Source organism: Oncorhynchus gorbuscha, unplaced genomic scaffold (assembly GCF_021184085.1).
Source record: "Oncorhynchus gorbuscha isolate QuinsamMale2020 ecotype Even-year unplaced genomic scaffold, OgorEven_v1.0 Un_scaffold_6338, whole genome shotgun sequence".
In the NCBI taxonomy this organism is placed as follows: Eukaryota; Metazoa; Chordata; class Actinopteri; order Salmoniformes; family Salmonidae; genus Oncorhynchus; species Oncorhynchus gorbuscha.
In genome coordinates this window covers 4,737-21,338 of record NW_025749960.1, presented here as the reverse complement: position 1 = coordinate 21,338, position 16,602 = coordinate 4,737, and the positions used below count along the sequence as shown (strand labels likewise).

General features: G+C 41.9%; 1 protein-coding gene across 1 annotated transcript; it reads left to right on the top strand.

Annotated features, from left to right (window-relative positions):
• Positions 1–4,998: 4,998 nt before the first annotated feature.
• On the top strand, positions 4,999–13,779 carry LOC124029427 (gasdermin-E-like). The gene is made up of 6 exons (XM_046341133.1): positions 4,999–6,215; positions 6,796–6,921; positions 8,865–8,992; positions 10,142–10,313; positions 10,421–10,494; positions 13,386–13,779. Exons 1-6 carry the CDS (start codon positions 6,101–6,103, stop codon positions 13,611–13,613), a joined length of 843 nt encoding a protein of 280 aa, XP_046197089.1. The 5' UTR covers positions 4,999–6,100; the 3' UTR covers positions 13,614–13,779.
• Positions 13,780–16,602: the final 2,823 nt, after the last annotated feature.

Sequence of the window (16,602 nt, the reverse complement as noted above, 5' to 3'; positions counted from 1 at the left end):
CGTAATACTCACAGATGTCTGTTCAGTAGTCGTAATACTCACAGATGTCTGTTCAGTAGTGGTAATACTCACAGATGTCTGTTCAGTAGTGGTAATACTCACAGATGTCTGTTCAGTAGTGGTAATACTCACAGATGTCTGTTCAGTAGTCGTAATACTCACAGATGTCTGTTCAGTAGTCGTAATACTCACAGATGTCTGTTCAGTAGTGGTAATACTCACAGATGTCTGTTCAGTAGTGGTATACTCACAGATGTCTGTTCAGTAGTGGTAATACTCACAGATGTCTGTTCAGTAGTCGTAATACTCACAGATGTCTGTTCAGTAGGTCGCAATACCTACAGATGTCTGTTCAGTAGTGGCTCACAGATGTGTCTGTTCAGTAGTCGTAATACTCACAGATGTCTGTTCAGTAGTCTGTTCATAGTAATACCACAGATGTCTGTTCAGTAGTGGTAATACTCACAGATGTCTGTTCAGTAGTCGTAATACTCACAGATGTCTGTCTTAGTAGTCGTAATACCTACAGATGTCTGTTCAGTAGTGGTAATACTCACAGATGTCTGTTCAGTAGTGGTAATACTACAGATGTCTGTTCAGTAGTCGTAATACTCACAGATGTCTGTTCAGTAGTGGTAATACTCACAGATGTCTGTTCAGTAGTGGTAATACTCACAGATGTCTGTTCAGTAGTGGTAATACTCACAGATGTCTGTTCAGTAGTCGTAATACTCACAGATGTCTGTTCAGTAGTCGTAATACTCACAGATGTCTGTTCAGTAGTGGTAATACTCACAGATGTCTGTTCAGTAGTCGTAATACTCACAGATGTCTGTTCAGTAGTGGTAATACTCACAGATGTCTGTTCAGTAGTCGTAATACTCACAGATGTCTGTTCAGTAGTCGTAATACTCACAGATGTCTGTTCAGTAGTGGTAATACTCACAGATGTCTGTTCAGTAGTCGTAATACTCACAGATGTCTGTTCAGTAGTCGTAATACTCACAGATGTCTGTTCAGTAGTGTAATACTCACAGATGTCTGTTCAGTAGTCGTAATACTCACAGATGTCTGTTCAGTAGTCGTAATACTCACAGATGTCTGTTCAGTAGTCGTAATACTCACAGATGTCTGTTCAGTAGTGGTAATACTCACAGATGTCTGTTCAGTAGTGGTAATACTCACAGATGTCTGTTCAGTAGTGGTAATACTCACAGATGTCTGTTCAGTAGTCGTAATACTCACAGATGTCTGTTCAGTAGTGGTAATACTCACAGATGTCTGTTCAGTAGTCGTAATACTCACAGATGTCTGTTCAGTAGTGGTAATACTCACAGATGTCTGTTCAGTAGTCTGATGTCTGTTCAGTAGTCGTAATACTCACAGATGTCTGTTCAGTAGTCGTAATACTCACAGATGTCTGTTCAGTAGTGGTAATACTCACAGATGTCTGTTCAGTAGTGGTAATACTCACAGATGTCTGTTCAGTAGATGTCTGTAATACTCACAGATGTCTGTTCAGTAGTGGTAATACTCACAGATGTCTGTTCAGTAGTCGTAATACTCACAGATGTCTGTTCAGTAGTGGTAATACTCACAGATGTCTGTTCAGTAGTCGTAATACTCACAGATGTCTGTTCAGTAGTGGTAATACTCACAGATGTCTGTTCAGTAGTGGTAATACTCACAGATGTCTGTTCAGTAGTGGTAATACTCACAGATGTCTGTTCAGTAGTCGTAATACTCACAGATGTCTGTTCAGTAGTGGTAATACTCACAGATGTCTGTTCAGTAGTCGTAATACTCACAGATGTCTGTTCAGTAGTGGTAATACTCACAGATGTCTGTTCAGTAGTCGTAATACTCACAGATGTCTGTTCAGTAGTTACTCACAGATGTCTGTTCAGTAGTCGTAATACTCACAGATGTCTGTTCAGTAGTGGTAATACTCACAGATGTCTGTTCAGTAGTGGTAATACTCACAGATGTCTGTTCAGTAGTGGTAATACAGATGTCACAGATGTCTGTTCAGTAGTGTAATACTCACAGATGTCTGTTCAGTGGTAATACTCTGTCTGTTCAGTAGTGGTAATACTCACAGATGTCAGATGTCTGTCTGTTGTTCAGTAGTGGTAATACTCACAGATGTCTGTCTGTTCAGTAGTGGTAATACTCACAGATGTCTGTCTGTTCAGTAGTGGTAATAGTCACAGATGTCTGATCTGTTCAGTAGTGGTAATACTCACAGATGTCTGTCTGTTCAGTAGTGGTAATACTCACAGATGTCTGTTCAGTAGTGGTAATACTCACAGATGTCTGTTCAGTAATGGTAATACTCACAGATGTCTGTTCAGTAGTCATAATACTCACTGATGTCTGTTCAGTAGTGGTAATACTCACAGAAGTCTGTTCAGTAGTCGTAATACTCACAGATGTCTGTTCAGTAGTGGTAATACTCACAGATGTCTGTTCAGTAGTCGTAATACTCACTGATGTCTGTTCAGTAGTGGTAATACTCACAGATGTCTGTTCAGTAGTGGTAATACTCACAGATGTCTGTTCAGTAGTGGTAATACTCACAGATGTCTGTTCAGTAGTGGTAATACTCACAGATGTCTGTTCAGTAGTCATAATACTCACAGATGTCTGTTCAGTAGTCGTAATACTCACAGATGTCTGTTCAGTAGTCGTAATACTCACAGATGTCTGTTCAGTAGTGGTAATACTCACTGATGTCTGTTCAGTAGTCGTAATACTCACAGATGTCTGTTCAGTAGTGGTAATACTCACAGATGTCTGTTCAGTAGTGGTAATACTCACAGATGTCTGTTCAGTAGTGGTAATACTCACAGATGTCTGTTCAGTAGTCGATGTCTGTTCAGTAGTCGTAATACTCACAGATGTCTGTTCAGTAGTCGTAATACTCACAGATGTCTGTTCAGTAGTGGTAATACTCACAGATGTCTGTTCAGTAGTCGTAATACTCACAGATGTCTGTTCAGTAGTCGTAATACTCACAGATGTCTGTTCAGTAGTGGTAATACTCACAGATGTCTGTTCAGTAGTCGTAATACTCACAGATGTCTGTTCAGTAGTCGTAATACTCACAGATGTCTGTTCAGTAGTGGTAATACTCACAGATGTCTGTTCAGTAGTGGTAATACTCACAGATGTCTGTTCAGTAGTGGTAATACTCACAGATGTCTGTTCAGTAGTGGTAATACTCACAGATGTCTGTTCAGTAGTGGTAATACTCACAGATGTCTGTTCAGTAGTCGTAATACTCACAGATGTCTGTTCAGTAGTGGTAATACTCACAGATGTCTGTTCAGTAGTGGTAATACTCACAGATGTCTGTTCAGTAGTGGTAATACTCACAGATGTCTGTTCAGTAGTGGTAATACTCACAGATGTCTGTTCAGTAGTGGTAATACTCACAGATGTCTGTTCAGTAGTGGTAATACTCACAGATGTCTGTTCAGTAGTGGTAATACTCACAGATGTCTGTTCAGTAGTGGTAATACTCACAGATGTCTGTTCAGTAGTGGTAATACTCACAGATGTCTGTTCAGTAGTGGTAATACTCACAGATGTCTGTTCAGTAGTCGTAATACTCACAGATGTCTGTTCAGTAGTGGTAATACTCACAGATGTCTGTTCAGTAGTGGTAATACTCACAGATGTCTGTTCAATACTCACAGATGTCTGTTCAGTAGTCGTAATACTCACAGATGTCTGTTCAGTAGTGGTAATACTCACAGATGTCTGTTCAGTAGTGGTAATACTCACAATACTCACAGATGTCTGTTCAGTAATACTCACAGATGTCTGTTCAGTAGTAATACTCACAGATGTCTGTTCAGTAGTGGTAATACTCACAGATGTCTGTTCAGTAGTGGTAATACTCACAGATGTCTGTTCAGTAGTGGTAATACTCACAGATGTCTGTTCAGTAGTGTAATACTCACAGATGTCTGTTCAGTAGTGGTAATACTCACAGATGTCTGTTCAGTAGTGGTAATACTCACAGATGTCTGTTCAGTAGTGGTAATACTCACAGATGTCTGTTCAGTAGTGGTAATACTCACAGATGTCTGTTCAGTAGTGGTAATACTCACAGATGTCTGTTCAGTAGTCGTAATACTCACAGATGTCTGTTCAGTAGTCGTAATACTCACAGATGTCTGTTCAGTAGTCGTAATACTCACAGATGTCTGTTCAGTAGTGGTAATACTCACAGATGTCTGTTCAGTAGTCGTAATACTCACAGATGTCTGTTCAGTAGTCGTAATACTCACAGATGTCTGTTCAGTAGTGGTAATACTCACAGATGTTCAGTAGTGGTAATACTCACAGATGTCTGTTCAGTAGTCGTAATACTCACAGATGTCTGTCTGTTCAGTAGTGGTAATACTCACAGATGTCTGTTCAGTAGTGGTAATACTCACAGATGTCTGTTCAGTAGTGGTAATACTCACGTCTGTTCAGTAGTGGTAATACTCACAGATGTCTGTTCAGTAGTGGTAATACTCACAGATGTCTGTCTGTTCAGTAGTGGTAATACTCACAGATGTCTGTCTGTTCAGTAGTGGTAATACTCACAGATGTCTGTCTGTTCAGTAGTGGTAATAGTCACAGATGTCTGTCTGTTCAGTAGTGGTAATACTCACAGATGTCTGTCTGTTCAGTAGTGGTAATACTCACAGATGTCTGTTCAGTAGTGGTAATACTCACAGATGTCTGTTCAGTAATGGTAATACTCACAGATGTCTGTTCAGTAGTCATAATACTCACTGATGTCTGTTCAGTAGTGGTAATACTCACAGAAGTCTGTTCAGTAGTCGTAATACTCACAGATGTCTGTTCAGTAGTGGTAATACTCACACATGTCTGTTCAGTAGTCGTAATACTCACTGATGTCTGTTCAGTAGTGGTAATACTCACAGAAGTCTGTTCAGTAGTGGTAATACTCACAGATGTCTGTTCAGTAGTGGGAATACTCACAGATGTCTGTTCAGTAGTGGTAATACTCACAGATGTCTGTTCAGTAGTCGTAATACTCACAGATGTCTGTTCAGTAGTCGTAATACTCACAGATTACCTTTGATATTTTCAGTACAATTTTTCTTTTGAATAAAGACTTTCTAAAATGCCACAATTCAGCATTTTGACCGTGACTTCTGGAAAAATTTTAACCCACTTATCCCAACATTTCTCCACGTTTTCACCATCATTGAAAAAGCCCTAGTTCTTTTGTTGTTTTGACAAAGTCATTTATGAAGATTTGTATTTATTTACTGTGATTAATTTACATCTGTCCATCTTTTTAAGGTCAACCCTGTTACGTGAACTCTCGTTTTAATATGTGGTCCTTCTGTAGCTCAGTTGGTAGAGCATGGCGCTTGTAACGCCAGGGTAGTGGGTTCGATTCCCGGGACCACCCATACGTAGAATGTATGCACACATGACTGTAAGTCGCTTTGGATAAAAGCGTCTGCTAAATGGCATATATTATAATATGGTGAAACTGTTTTCTAAAGAAATATTCAACATCTAATAGCTAAATCATGGTGTAAAAGCAGGTAAACAAACTGTTTCTCCTCCTTTAGTAAATTTTCTTGTGTTTTGTGGTGGAAAACTGAGTGGGTTGAGAGTAACACTTCAAACCTGTTCTCCAGAGATTTAAACAAATAAATGGGGAAGCTTGCTTTCCATTGCCACTCCCTGCGAACAGGCTTCCATTACCCCTGTCACAAAGATATTTATGGCTGATTTCAAATGGTCAACCCTGATATGGTCAACCTTGTTACTTAATAGGCACTTACTATAATCATTTAAACAAATATCTCTTGAGATGGGAAAACATCATTTTTACAAAGTTGAACCTATGCTCTTTATGAGAGACTGTTCAAATTAGGTGAAATCCCAAAATAAATTTGAGCAAGTTACACTTCTCAAAAGGCAGCAAATTGTGTTTTTATCATTAGAACCACTTCCTGAAAATGTGGTGGTGTAGAATATGTGACTGTCTGGGTTAGAATCTGGGTCGTCTGGGCACCAAACGTCTCTGACTCATTTAAAATGTTCTCCACAGGCCTCTATGAAGCAGATCGGCAGTACTCAGACAGAAAGTGATGTATCACTGGGTATTCCTGCAAATACTGTCATGGCCTACAGTCTGATTGAACTCTATGTCAAATGCAATGGACAGTTTGGTGAGGAAGTGTATGGTTTGTCAATGTCCAAGGTATAGCTGCATGGTTAAGTACCATGGTAAAATACACAGCCAGTGTCTATATTCCTCGTGTATTTAGTATATCCCACTGTATTTAGTATATCCCACTGTATTTAGTATAGCCACTGTATTTAGTATAGCCACTGTATTTAGTATAGCCACTGTATTTAGTATAGCCACTGTATTTAGTATAGCCACTGTATTTAGTATAGCCACTGTATTTAGTATAGCCACTGTATTTAGTATATCCACTGTATTTAGTATATCCACTGTATTTAGTATATCCCACTGTATTTAGTATAGCCACTGTATTTAGTATATCCACTGTATTTAGTATATCCACTGTATTTAGTATATCCCACTGTATTTAGTATATCCACTGTATTTAGTATATCCACTGTATTTAGTATATCCCACTGTATTTAGTATATCCCACTGTATTTAGTATATCCACTGTATTTAGTATAGCCACTGTATATAGTACAGCCACTGTATTTAGTATATCCACTGTATCTGTCTGTGTGTTACTGGTTATGACTGTTGTCTGCTCTTGTCCACAGAGCTGTGCCTCTTCTCCAACAATGGGGGCTTTGAAAAGGTTAGGTCAAAGGATGACATTGAAGAGGATGGAATTATGGACCTGAGAGGCAACTTTGATGCCAACAGCCACTTAAATCTGAACGAAGGTAATAATGCCAGTGGAGGGTAATGTCTCCTGTTTAGCGGTCAACATGTAGTCTACTGAATAGAACGTCTGGTCAACATGTAATGTAGTCTACTGAATGGAACGTCTGGTCAACATGTAATGTAGTCTACTGAATGGAACGTCTGGTCAACATGTAATGTAGTCTACTGAATGGAACGTCTGGTCAACATGTAATGTAGTCTACTGAATGGAACGTCTGGTCAACATGTAATGTAGTCTACTGAATGGAATGTCTGGTCAACATGTAATGTAGTCTACTGAATGGAATGTCTGGTCAACATGTAATGTAGTCTACTGAATGGAACGGTAGTCTACTGAATGGAACGTCTGGTCAACATGTAGTCTATGTGGAGTCTGGTCACATGTAATGTAGTCTAAATGGAACGTCTGGTCAACATGTAATGTAGTCTACTGAATGGAACGTACTGAATGGAATGTCTGGTCAACATGTAATGTAGTCTACTGAATGGAACGTCTGGTCAACATGTAGTCTACTGAATGGAACGTCTGGTCAACATGTAGTCTACTGAATGGAACGTCTGGTCAACATGTAGTCTACTGAATGGAATGTCTGGTCAACATGTAATGTAGTCTACTGAATGGAACATCTGGTCAACATGTAGTCTACTGAATGGAACATCTGGTCAACATGTAGTCTACTGAATAGAACGTCTGGTCAACATGTAATGTAGTCTACTGAATGGAACATCTGGTCAACATGTAATGTAGTCTACTGAATGGAACGTCTGGTCAACATGTAGTCTACTGAATGGAATGTCTGGTCAACATGTAATGTAGTCTACTGAATGGAACATCTGGTCAACATGTAGTCTACTGAATGGAATGTCTGGTCAACATGTAATATAGTCTACTGAATGGAACGTCTGGTCAACATGTAGTCTACTGAATGGAATGTCTGGTCAACATGTAGTCTACTGAATGGAACGTCCGGTCAACATGTAGTCTACTGAATGGAACGTCTGGTCAACATGTAATGTAGTCTACTGAATGGAATGTCTGGTCAACATGTAATGTAGTCTACTGAATGGAATGTCTGGTCAACATGTAATGTAGTCTACTGAATGGAACATCTGGTCAACATGTAGTCTACTGAATGGAACATCTGTCTGTAGTCTACTGAATCAACATGTAATGTAGTCTACTGAATGGAACATCTGGTCAACATGTAATGTCAACATGTAGTCTACTGAATGGAATGTCTGGTCAACATGTAATGTAGTCAAATGGAACATCTGGTCAACATGTAGTCTACTGAATGGAATGTCTGGTCAACATGTAATGTAGTCTACTGAATGGAACGTCTGGTCAACATGTAATATAGTCTACTGAATGGAACGTCTGGTCAACATGTAGTCTACTGAATGGAATGTCTGGTCAACATGTAGTCTACTGAATGGAACGTCCGGTCAACATGTAGTCTACTGAATGGAACGTCTGGTCAACATGTAATGTAGTCTACTGAATGGAATGTCTGGTCAACATGTAATGTAGTCTACTGAATGGAATGTCTGGTCAACATGTAATGTAGTCTACTGAATGGAACGTCTGGTCAATATGTAATGTATTCTACTGAATGGAACGTCTGTTCAACATGTAATGTAGTCTACTGAATGGGAACGTCTGGTCAATATGTAATGTAGTCTACTGAATGGAACGTCTGGTCAACGTGTAATGTAGTCTACTGAATGGAACGTCTGGTCAACATGTAATGTAGTCTACTGAATGGAACGTCTGGTCAATATGTAATGTAGTCTACTGAATGGAATGTTCCATATTTAAATCGTTCTCTTTGATTAGTAATTACAATGTTTCCACACTTTTGGAATATAAAACTAAATGATTTTCTACATAAAAATAGGACACTTTGACAACATGGTCTCTGTGTTGTTTGTGCGTTGATAGAACTGGACAAACTGAGTGGTCATTTCCAGCTGCTGTCAGTCCTGCCTGTGGCCAAACGCTCCTCTCTGCTCCAGCTCCTCAAGACAACCATGGAGGACAGAGAGGCAGTCAGTGTGCTGGAGTGTGTGGTGAGTGGTAGAGGTCTTCACGGGTCCAACAGATCTGAAATCCGACCCGGGACCCGAGTGGGTTCGGGTCCTAAATTCTGACTTTTGTCTCGGCTCTGGGTCATGTCTGATCTAATTGCCACAGGTTTTTGGGTATGTGTAATTACAATTGATTTACCGAATGGACCTGATTGGACGGCAAAGAGGAAGAGGACGGCTCTTATTATCTGTTTCAGCCAATTGCAACTCAATAAAATGTATAGCTTATGTCCAACCGAAATTGATTCCGGCCGCTCACCTGATGTGCCCCTGCTGCTGAGGAGAGGGAGAGAGAGAGCGAGTGAGTAAAAGGAGACATTGTCTAGGCTACTGTTATTCCTGAAGATTGAGGCCTTTTTCAATGAAGTAAAGCGAAAGTTAGAGGAAAAAGTGTATTATCAGGATAAGGTAAGACCCCGAGTCGAAGTAACAATGTTTATTTCAGCAACAGAAGCAAAGGTACAGGACGGCAGGCAGGCTCAGGGTCAGGACAAGCAAGGGTCAAAAACCAGCAGGGCAAGAAAAATAGAGTCTGGGAAAAGACATGATCTGACAGGACAAACGCTGGTAAGCTTGACAAACAAGACGAACTGGCAACAGACAAACAGAGAACACAGGTATAAGTACACAGGGGATAATGGGGAAGATGGGCGACACCTGGAGGGGGTTGGAGACGAGCACAAAGACAGGTGAAACAAATCAGGGCATGACAGAACCCCACCCTCTAGGAGCGACACCTGGCGCCCTACATGGGCGCATACCTGGTTGACCGGGGTGCCAGCGGTGGAGATCGGCGATGAGGGCTGGGTCCAGAATGTCTCTAACAGGGACCCAGCAGCTCTCCTCCTGGCCATAACCCTCCCAGCCCTATAGTAGTAGTCCTATAGTAGTAGCCACACACACACACACACACACACACACACACACACACACACACACACACACACACACACACACACACACACACACACACACACACACACACACACACACACACACACACACACACACACACACACACACACCTACCCTACCTACCTACCTACCTACCTACCCTACCCACCTAACTACCTACCTACCTAATGGCAGGAATGAATATATTCCTCTCTCTCGCTCTCTCTTTTGTCACAGCTGGATCAGTTGTGTGAAGGTGAGACTCCTGACCTGGGTGATCTGGAAGAGTCTGAGAGGGAGACAGTCCAGGCCATACTGGATCTTGTAGACCAATGTGTTGGGAAGGATGAGGATGTGATCAGATCCTCACTTCTCAGTGCCATCCACCTCATTGTCAGTGCCATGGACGGTGAGATAGAGAGCAGTTTTCACAGGATTCTCCAGTTATTACTTGATCAGTTCCTGGGAAACTAGGTTCACTACTGTGGTTTTATGTGTGTATATTTATATCTTCAGGAATGACAGATGAAGGTCTCTCTATGTTGGGATCCTGTTGCAGTCCTCCAGTCTTACAGGCCCTGCAGATCCTGGTGAGTTCACACCTGCTTGATTGAGCCTCCAGTTCTGTATGACCTGGAGTAAATTTTTCTAGGTTTTTGTTTATGTAAATGTATTTAGGTTTATGTAAATGTATTGAGGTTTATGTAAATGTATTTGGGTTTATGTAAATGTATTTAGGGTTTATGTAAATGTATTGAGGTTTATGTAAATGTATTTAGGTTTATGTAAATGTATTTGGGTTTATGTAAATGTATTTTGGGTTTATGTAAATGTGTTGGGGTTTATGTAAATGTATATTCCCATGTTAAACAAACTAATATTTCTACCATTATGATAACATTGTACCACCAGTAGCAGTACTGACACCAATGACGGTAAACAGTGGCAATTTTTAACAAAAATATTGGTGGGGCAAACTCAATGAAAAAAGTGAATATGCATCGATACATTACTACACTAAACATTGAATGCACCATCATAAATAACTACCAATCCCAGAAATTAGTTTTAGCATGGAACCCAAACCGGCTGTGCGCATGCACCATCGTGCATAAATGTATTTTGTCTCTCCACACCAAACGCGATCATGACACACAGGTTAAGATATCAAAACAAACTCTGAACCAATTACATTAATTTGGGGACAGGTCGAAAAGCATTACACATTTATGACAATTTAGCTAGCCAGCTTGCACGTGCTTGCTAATTTGTCCTATTTTGCTAGCTTGCTGTTGCTAGCTAATTTGTACTGGGATATAAACATTGAGTTGTTATTTTATCTGAATTGCACAAGGTCCTTTATTCCGACAATTAATCCTCAATAAAATGGTCAACCGAATCGTTTCGTCATCTCTCCTCCTTCTAGGCCTTTTCTTCCCTTGACTTTATATTGCGATTGGCAACTTTCATAAATTAGGTCCATTACCGCCACTGACCTCGTTTGTCTTTCAGTTACCCACGTGGGTATAACCAATGTGGAGACGGCACGTGGGTACCTGCTTCTATAAACCAATGAGGAGAAGAGAGAGGCAGGACTTGCAGCGCGATCTGCGTCAGAAATAGAACTGACTTCTGTTTTAGCCTTTGGCAACGCAGACGCTCGTTGGCGCGTGAGCAGTGTGGTTGCAATAATTGAATAATATAGATTTCTAAATTTATTTTGCAACGCTCGCGCACGCGACGTGAGCAGTGTGGTTGCACTAATTTAATAATATAGATTTCTAAATGTATTTTGCAACGCTCGCGCGCGCGACGTGAACGATGTGGTCAGCTGATTACAGGCTAACTATACCGCTTGCGTCACATGTGCGAGCGTTGCAAATTATATTGGGTTCCGTGGGTTATGACCAGTGTCTATGCTACTGCCCATGTCTTTGGCTCCTATTGCAAGGAAGACCACGATAGTCCAACATCCTTTATAGAGTAAAGTCTATTTGACTTCAGAATCAATATCAGCATCGGTCTGCAATATTACTAATCACTGTTAGAGTGATGGGACGCAGCAGAACACCATTCTGAGGGCAGTTGCCTCTGCCTGTCTGTTAACAAGATGTTCAGGTTATGAATTTAGCAACAATGTTTATAAATCTACTCTCTGCCTCGCTTCAACCATTGCATAGATACAGTTCCATGGGTTTTTACATTCTGACATCAATCACTACCAACAACACGTAGTAGCTAGCTAGCTACCTCAAACAGCAGCTGTTAGCCACCGCAAGTTCCATCCAAACCACTCAGGTTGAATTATTTTCTAACTTGCTCTATTTTAACTGAGGTCTGTTCAGTGGTTGATGAGCACCAAGATGTTTTATCTCTACAAGTTTTAAAATAATTTGCTAGGAGATTGTTGACATGATTCATGATGACTTTTCAGCTAGCTAACTAGAAGACGATAAACAACTATGACATTTCTACCAGAGATAAGATGTCTATTTATCTTTGGCAAATGACATCAAGCCTTCTTATGCGGACACTACTGATGAATCTCTATGGCAGCACCCAAGTGGGCTACAGCTGACTGAGTCCCCAGGCTAGCCTCTCCATAACAGATCACTGAGGGAGGCTGAAACAGCTGCATTAGGGAGCTGCCTTTCCTCAAATCAAATTGACCAAAATAACAGTACAACAGGGAACGAGCATGTACTGTGTGCTTTATTAGCTCAAGCAATTACAAATGAAATGTGTGTGAATGAAATCCAGAGTTACATGCAGGACAGCGGATAGTGGGGCTGCCCTGAATGATGCATTGCATCAAAGTATAGGTCACATCAATTACACGTTTATAAGTCATTTAGGAGTTTCTTAAATGGACGCCACCGATCTCAAATCTAAGGTAATTTAACCTTTAAAAGTAATTTACTTAATCATTTACTAAAGCGATTTGATTAATCATTTTGCTCAGTGTAATTTCCCTTCATTTAAATTGAGTAACACCAATTACACGTTTTATTTAAACACACCAAATTATCACTGGAATCATAACATGTGAGACATACTAATTAGCTAACATACTGATTAGCCAATCATTTTATTTAATATAGACCCCTCTCCTGATAACAGTTTGCCTCTGGAAAGAATGCTTAAGGTCCTTGTATAAATTTGTAATGAGTGATCTACAAGGCTGTAACACTAATGATATGAAATACATTCGTTTATTTTATAGCATTCAAAATAAATCTCCAAAATAACTCTACTCATCAGTACTGGGACAAGCCTATTTGCTTCTAAGTATTTGAAACAATGCATACAAATCAAGTTTTGCAGTATAAAGGACTTTCATTATGTTTCACATTGATATACAGTTCAGTATCAATTAAAACATGTATAATGTCTAACTAGTTGTCATTTTAAAGTGTTTTTCATTGTTGCAAATTCTAGGGATGCAGATGCCACATTAATTCCTGTGCTGCTTGTCCTCCAGGTGCAGCATGTGGCAGCAGGGAGTGGGGAGACCCTCTCTCTGAGAGATGCAGGTCTGGCTGTTCTGACTGAGGAGGACGTGTATCAGAGGACAGAGAGTCTCTTTGGTCACTCTGAAGTTACACTGAAGAGAGAGGAGGACACACTGAGGACAGAGATGAAGGACCAGCCTGGATACCTTCCTCTAGTCATGAGTATCACTGTGAAAGGCCTGGCCTCTTTAGTGTAAGGAGGGAGGGAGAGGGAGAGAGACCATGCAACTTGTAAATCCTGTTTGAACTGATACACTCAGTATTCCATTCCATGTCTTACTCCTGCACTAGTTGAGCTGAAGAACTAGTGAACAACAGTGAATGTATCCTTGTAATGTTTTCAGTAAAGTTCAACACACGATATCAGACGTCCCGACCTCCATTCTTCTAGTCATTAGATAATACAACATAAAGTGGGACATTACAGAGGGAGGGGAGGGAGTGGGGGGGGTAGTTTATTAGGATCCCCATTAGATAATACAACATAAAGTGGGACATTACAGAGGAGGGGAGGGGGGTTAGTTTATTAGGATCCCCATTAGATAAAACAACATAAAGTGGGACATTACAGAGGGGGAGGGAGGAAGGGGGGGTTAGTTTATTAGGATCCCCATTAGATAATACAACATAAAGTGGGACATTACAGGGGGGGGGAGGGAGGGGGGGTTAGTTTATTATGATCCCCATTAGATAATACAACATAAAGTGGGACATTACAGGGGGGGGGAGGGGGGGTTAGTTTATTAGGATCCCCATTAGATAATACAACATAAAGTGGGACATTACAGAAGGAGGGGGGAGGGGGGGGGTAGTTTATTAGGATCCCCATTAGATAAAACAACATAAAGTGGGACATTACAGAGGGGGAGGGAGGAAGGGGGGGGGGGGTTAGTTTATTAGGATCCCCATTAGATAATACAACATAAAGTGGGACATTACAGAGGAGGGGAGGGGGGGGTTAGTTTATTAGGATCCCCATTAGATAAAACAACATAAAGTGGGACATTACAGAGGGGGGGGAGGAAGGGGGGGTTAGTTTATTAGGATCCCCATTAGATAATACAACATAAAGTGGGACATTACAGAAGGAGGGAGGGAGGGAGTGGGGGGGTAGTTTATTAGGATCCCCATTAGATAATACAGCATAAAGTGGGACATTACAGAAGGAGGGAGGGAGTGGGGGGGGGTAGTTTATTAGGATCCCCATTAGATAATACAGCATAAAGTGGGACATTACAGAAGCAGGGAGGGAGTGGGGGGGGTTAGTTTATTAGGATCCCCATTAGATAATACAGCATAAAGTGGGACATTACAGATAATAATGATTCTTTACTCAAAGATAACATCCCCAATGCTGAATATGTGGAGTCAGAATAATGGTCCATTCCTGTGATGTCTGTGAGATTCAGTGATTGAAGAACATGTGTGGGTATGTGTCTATACATATGAATGGGAGAGTGAAGGAGGGTGAATATGAATATGTGTAGGAGGGTGGAAGAGAATGGATGTGTGGAGGACTACGCTATATGTTGTGTGTGAATGAAGGAGAATGGATGTGTGGAGGACTACGCTATATGTTGTGTGTGAATGAAGGAGAATGGATGTGTGGAGCACTACGCTATATGTTGTGTGTGAATGAAGGAGAATGGATGTGTGGAGGACTACGCTATATGTTGTGTGTGAATGAAGGAGAATGGATGTGTGGAGGACTACGCTATATGTTGTGTGTGAATGAAGGAGAATGAATGAGGAAGTAGAGGGGAGGTGGTGATAAACTGGGTCTGGTGGGTAAAGAGGGTAGGGGGAGTAATGATGGCAGATGGGGTTAAGCGTGGCTTTGGTGGGGTTAAGGGGGGAGAACAGGGAGGGGGTGGAGAGGGATGGATATTGTTAGAGAGAGAGAAGGAACAACTTAATTATAATACGATGTCATTGTATTTCTTTATGACTTGTAAAACCTTTACAAAATTAGTAAGAGTTCAGGACAGATTAGGAAAGGATGTCAAATTATTATTATTCATTGTTTGTCATTACAACTAAGATGTAATGGTGGTTATTGGTGAGAATGGAGAGGGCTATATCCAGGGGATTGGGATGGGGTGACTGGGAGGGCATTAGATACTTCTCTGAGGTGAGGGGCTATATCCAGGGGATTAGGATGGGGTGACTGGGAGGGCATCAGGCACTTCTCTGAGGTGAGGGGCTATATCCAGGGGATTGGGATGGGGTGACTGGGAGGGCATATAGGCACTTCTCTGAGGTGAGGGGCTATATCCAGGGGATTGGGATGGGGTGACTGGGAGGGCATCAGGCACTTCTCTGAGGTGAGGGGCTATATCCAGGGGATTGGGATGGGGTGACTGGGAGGGCATCAGGCACTTCTCTGAGGTGAGGGCTATATCCAGGGGATTGGGATGGGGTGACTGGGAGGGCATACTTCTCTGAGGTGAGGGCTATATCCAGGGGATTGGGATGGGGTGACTGGGAGGGCATTAGGCACTTCTCTGAGGTGAGGGGCTATATCCAGGGGATTGGGATGGGGTGACTGGGAGGGCATCAGGCACTTCTCTGAGGTGAGGGGCTATATCCAGGGGATTAGGATGGGGTGACTGGGAGGGCATCAGGCACTTCTCTGAGGTGAGGGGCTATATCCAGGGGATTGGGATGGGGTGACTGGGAGGGCATCAGGCACTTCTCTGAGGTGAGGGGCTATATCCAGGGGATTGGGATGGGGTGACTGGGAGGGCATTAGGCACTTCTCTGAGGTGAGGGGCTATATCCAGGGGATTGGGATGGGGTGACTGGGAGGGCATCAGGCACTTCTCTGAGGTGAGGGGCTATATCCAGGGGATTAGGATGGGGTGACTGGGAGGGCATCTGGCACTTCTCTGAGGTGAGGGCTATATCCAGGGGATTGGGATGGGGTGACTGGGAGGGCATTAGGCACTTCTCTGTGAGGGGCATATCCAGGGGATTAGGATGGGGTGACAGGGCATCAGGCACTTCTCTGAGGTGAGGGGCTATATCCAGGGGATTGGGATGGGGTGACTGGGAGGGCATTAGATACTTCTCTGAGGTGAGGGGCTATATCCAGGGGATTGGGATGGGGTGACTGGGAGGGCATCAGGCACTTCTCTGAGGTGAGGGCTATATCCAGGGGATTAGGATGGGGTGACTGGGAGGGCA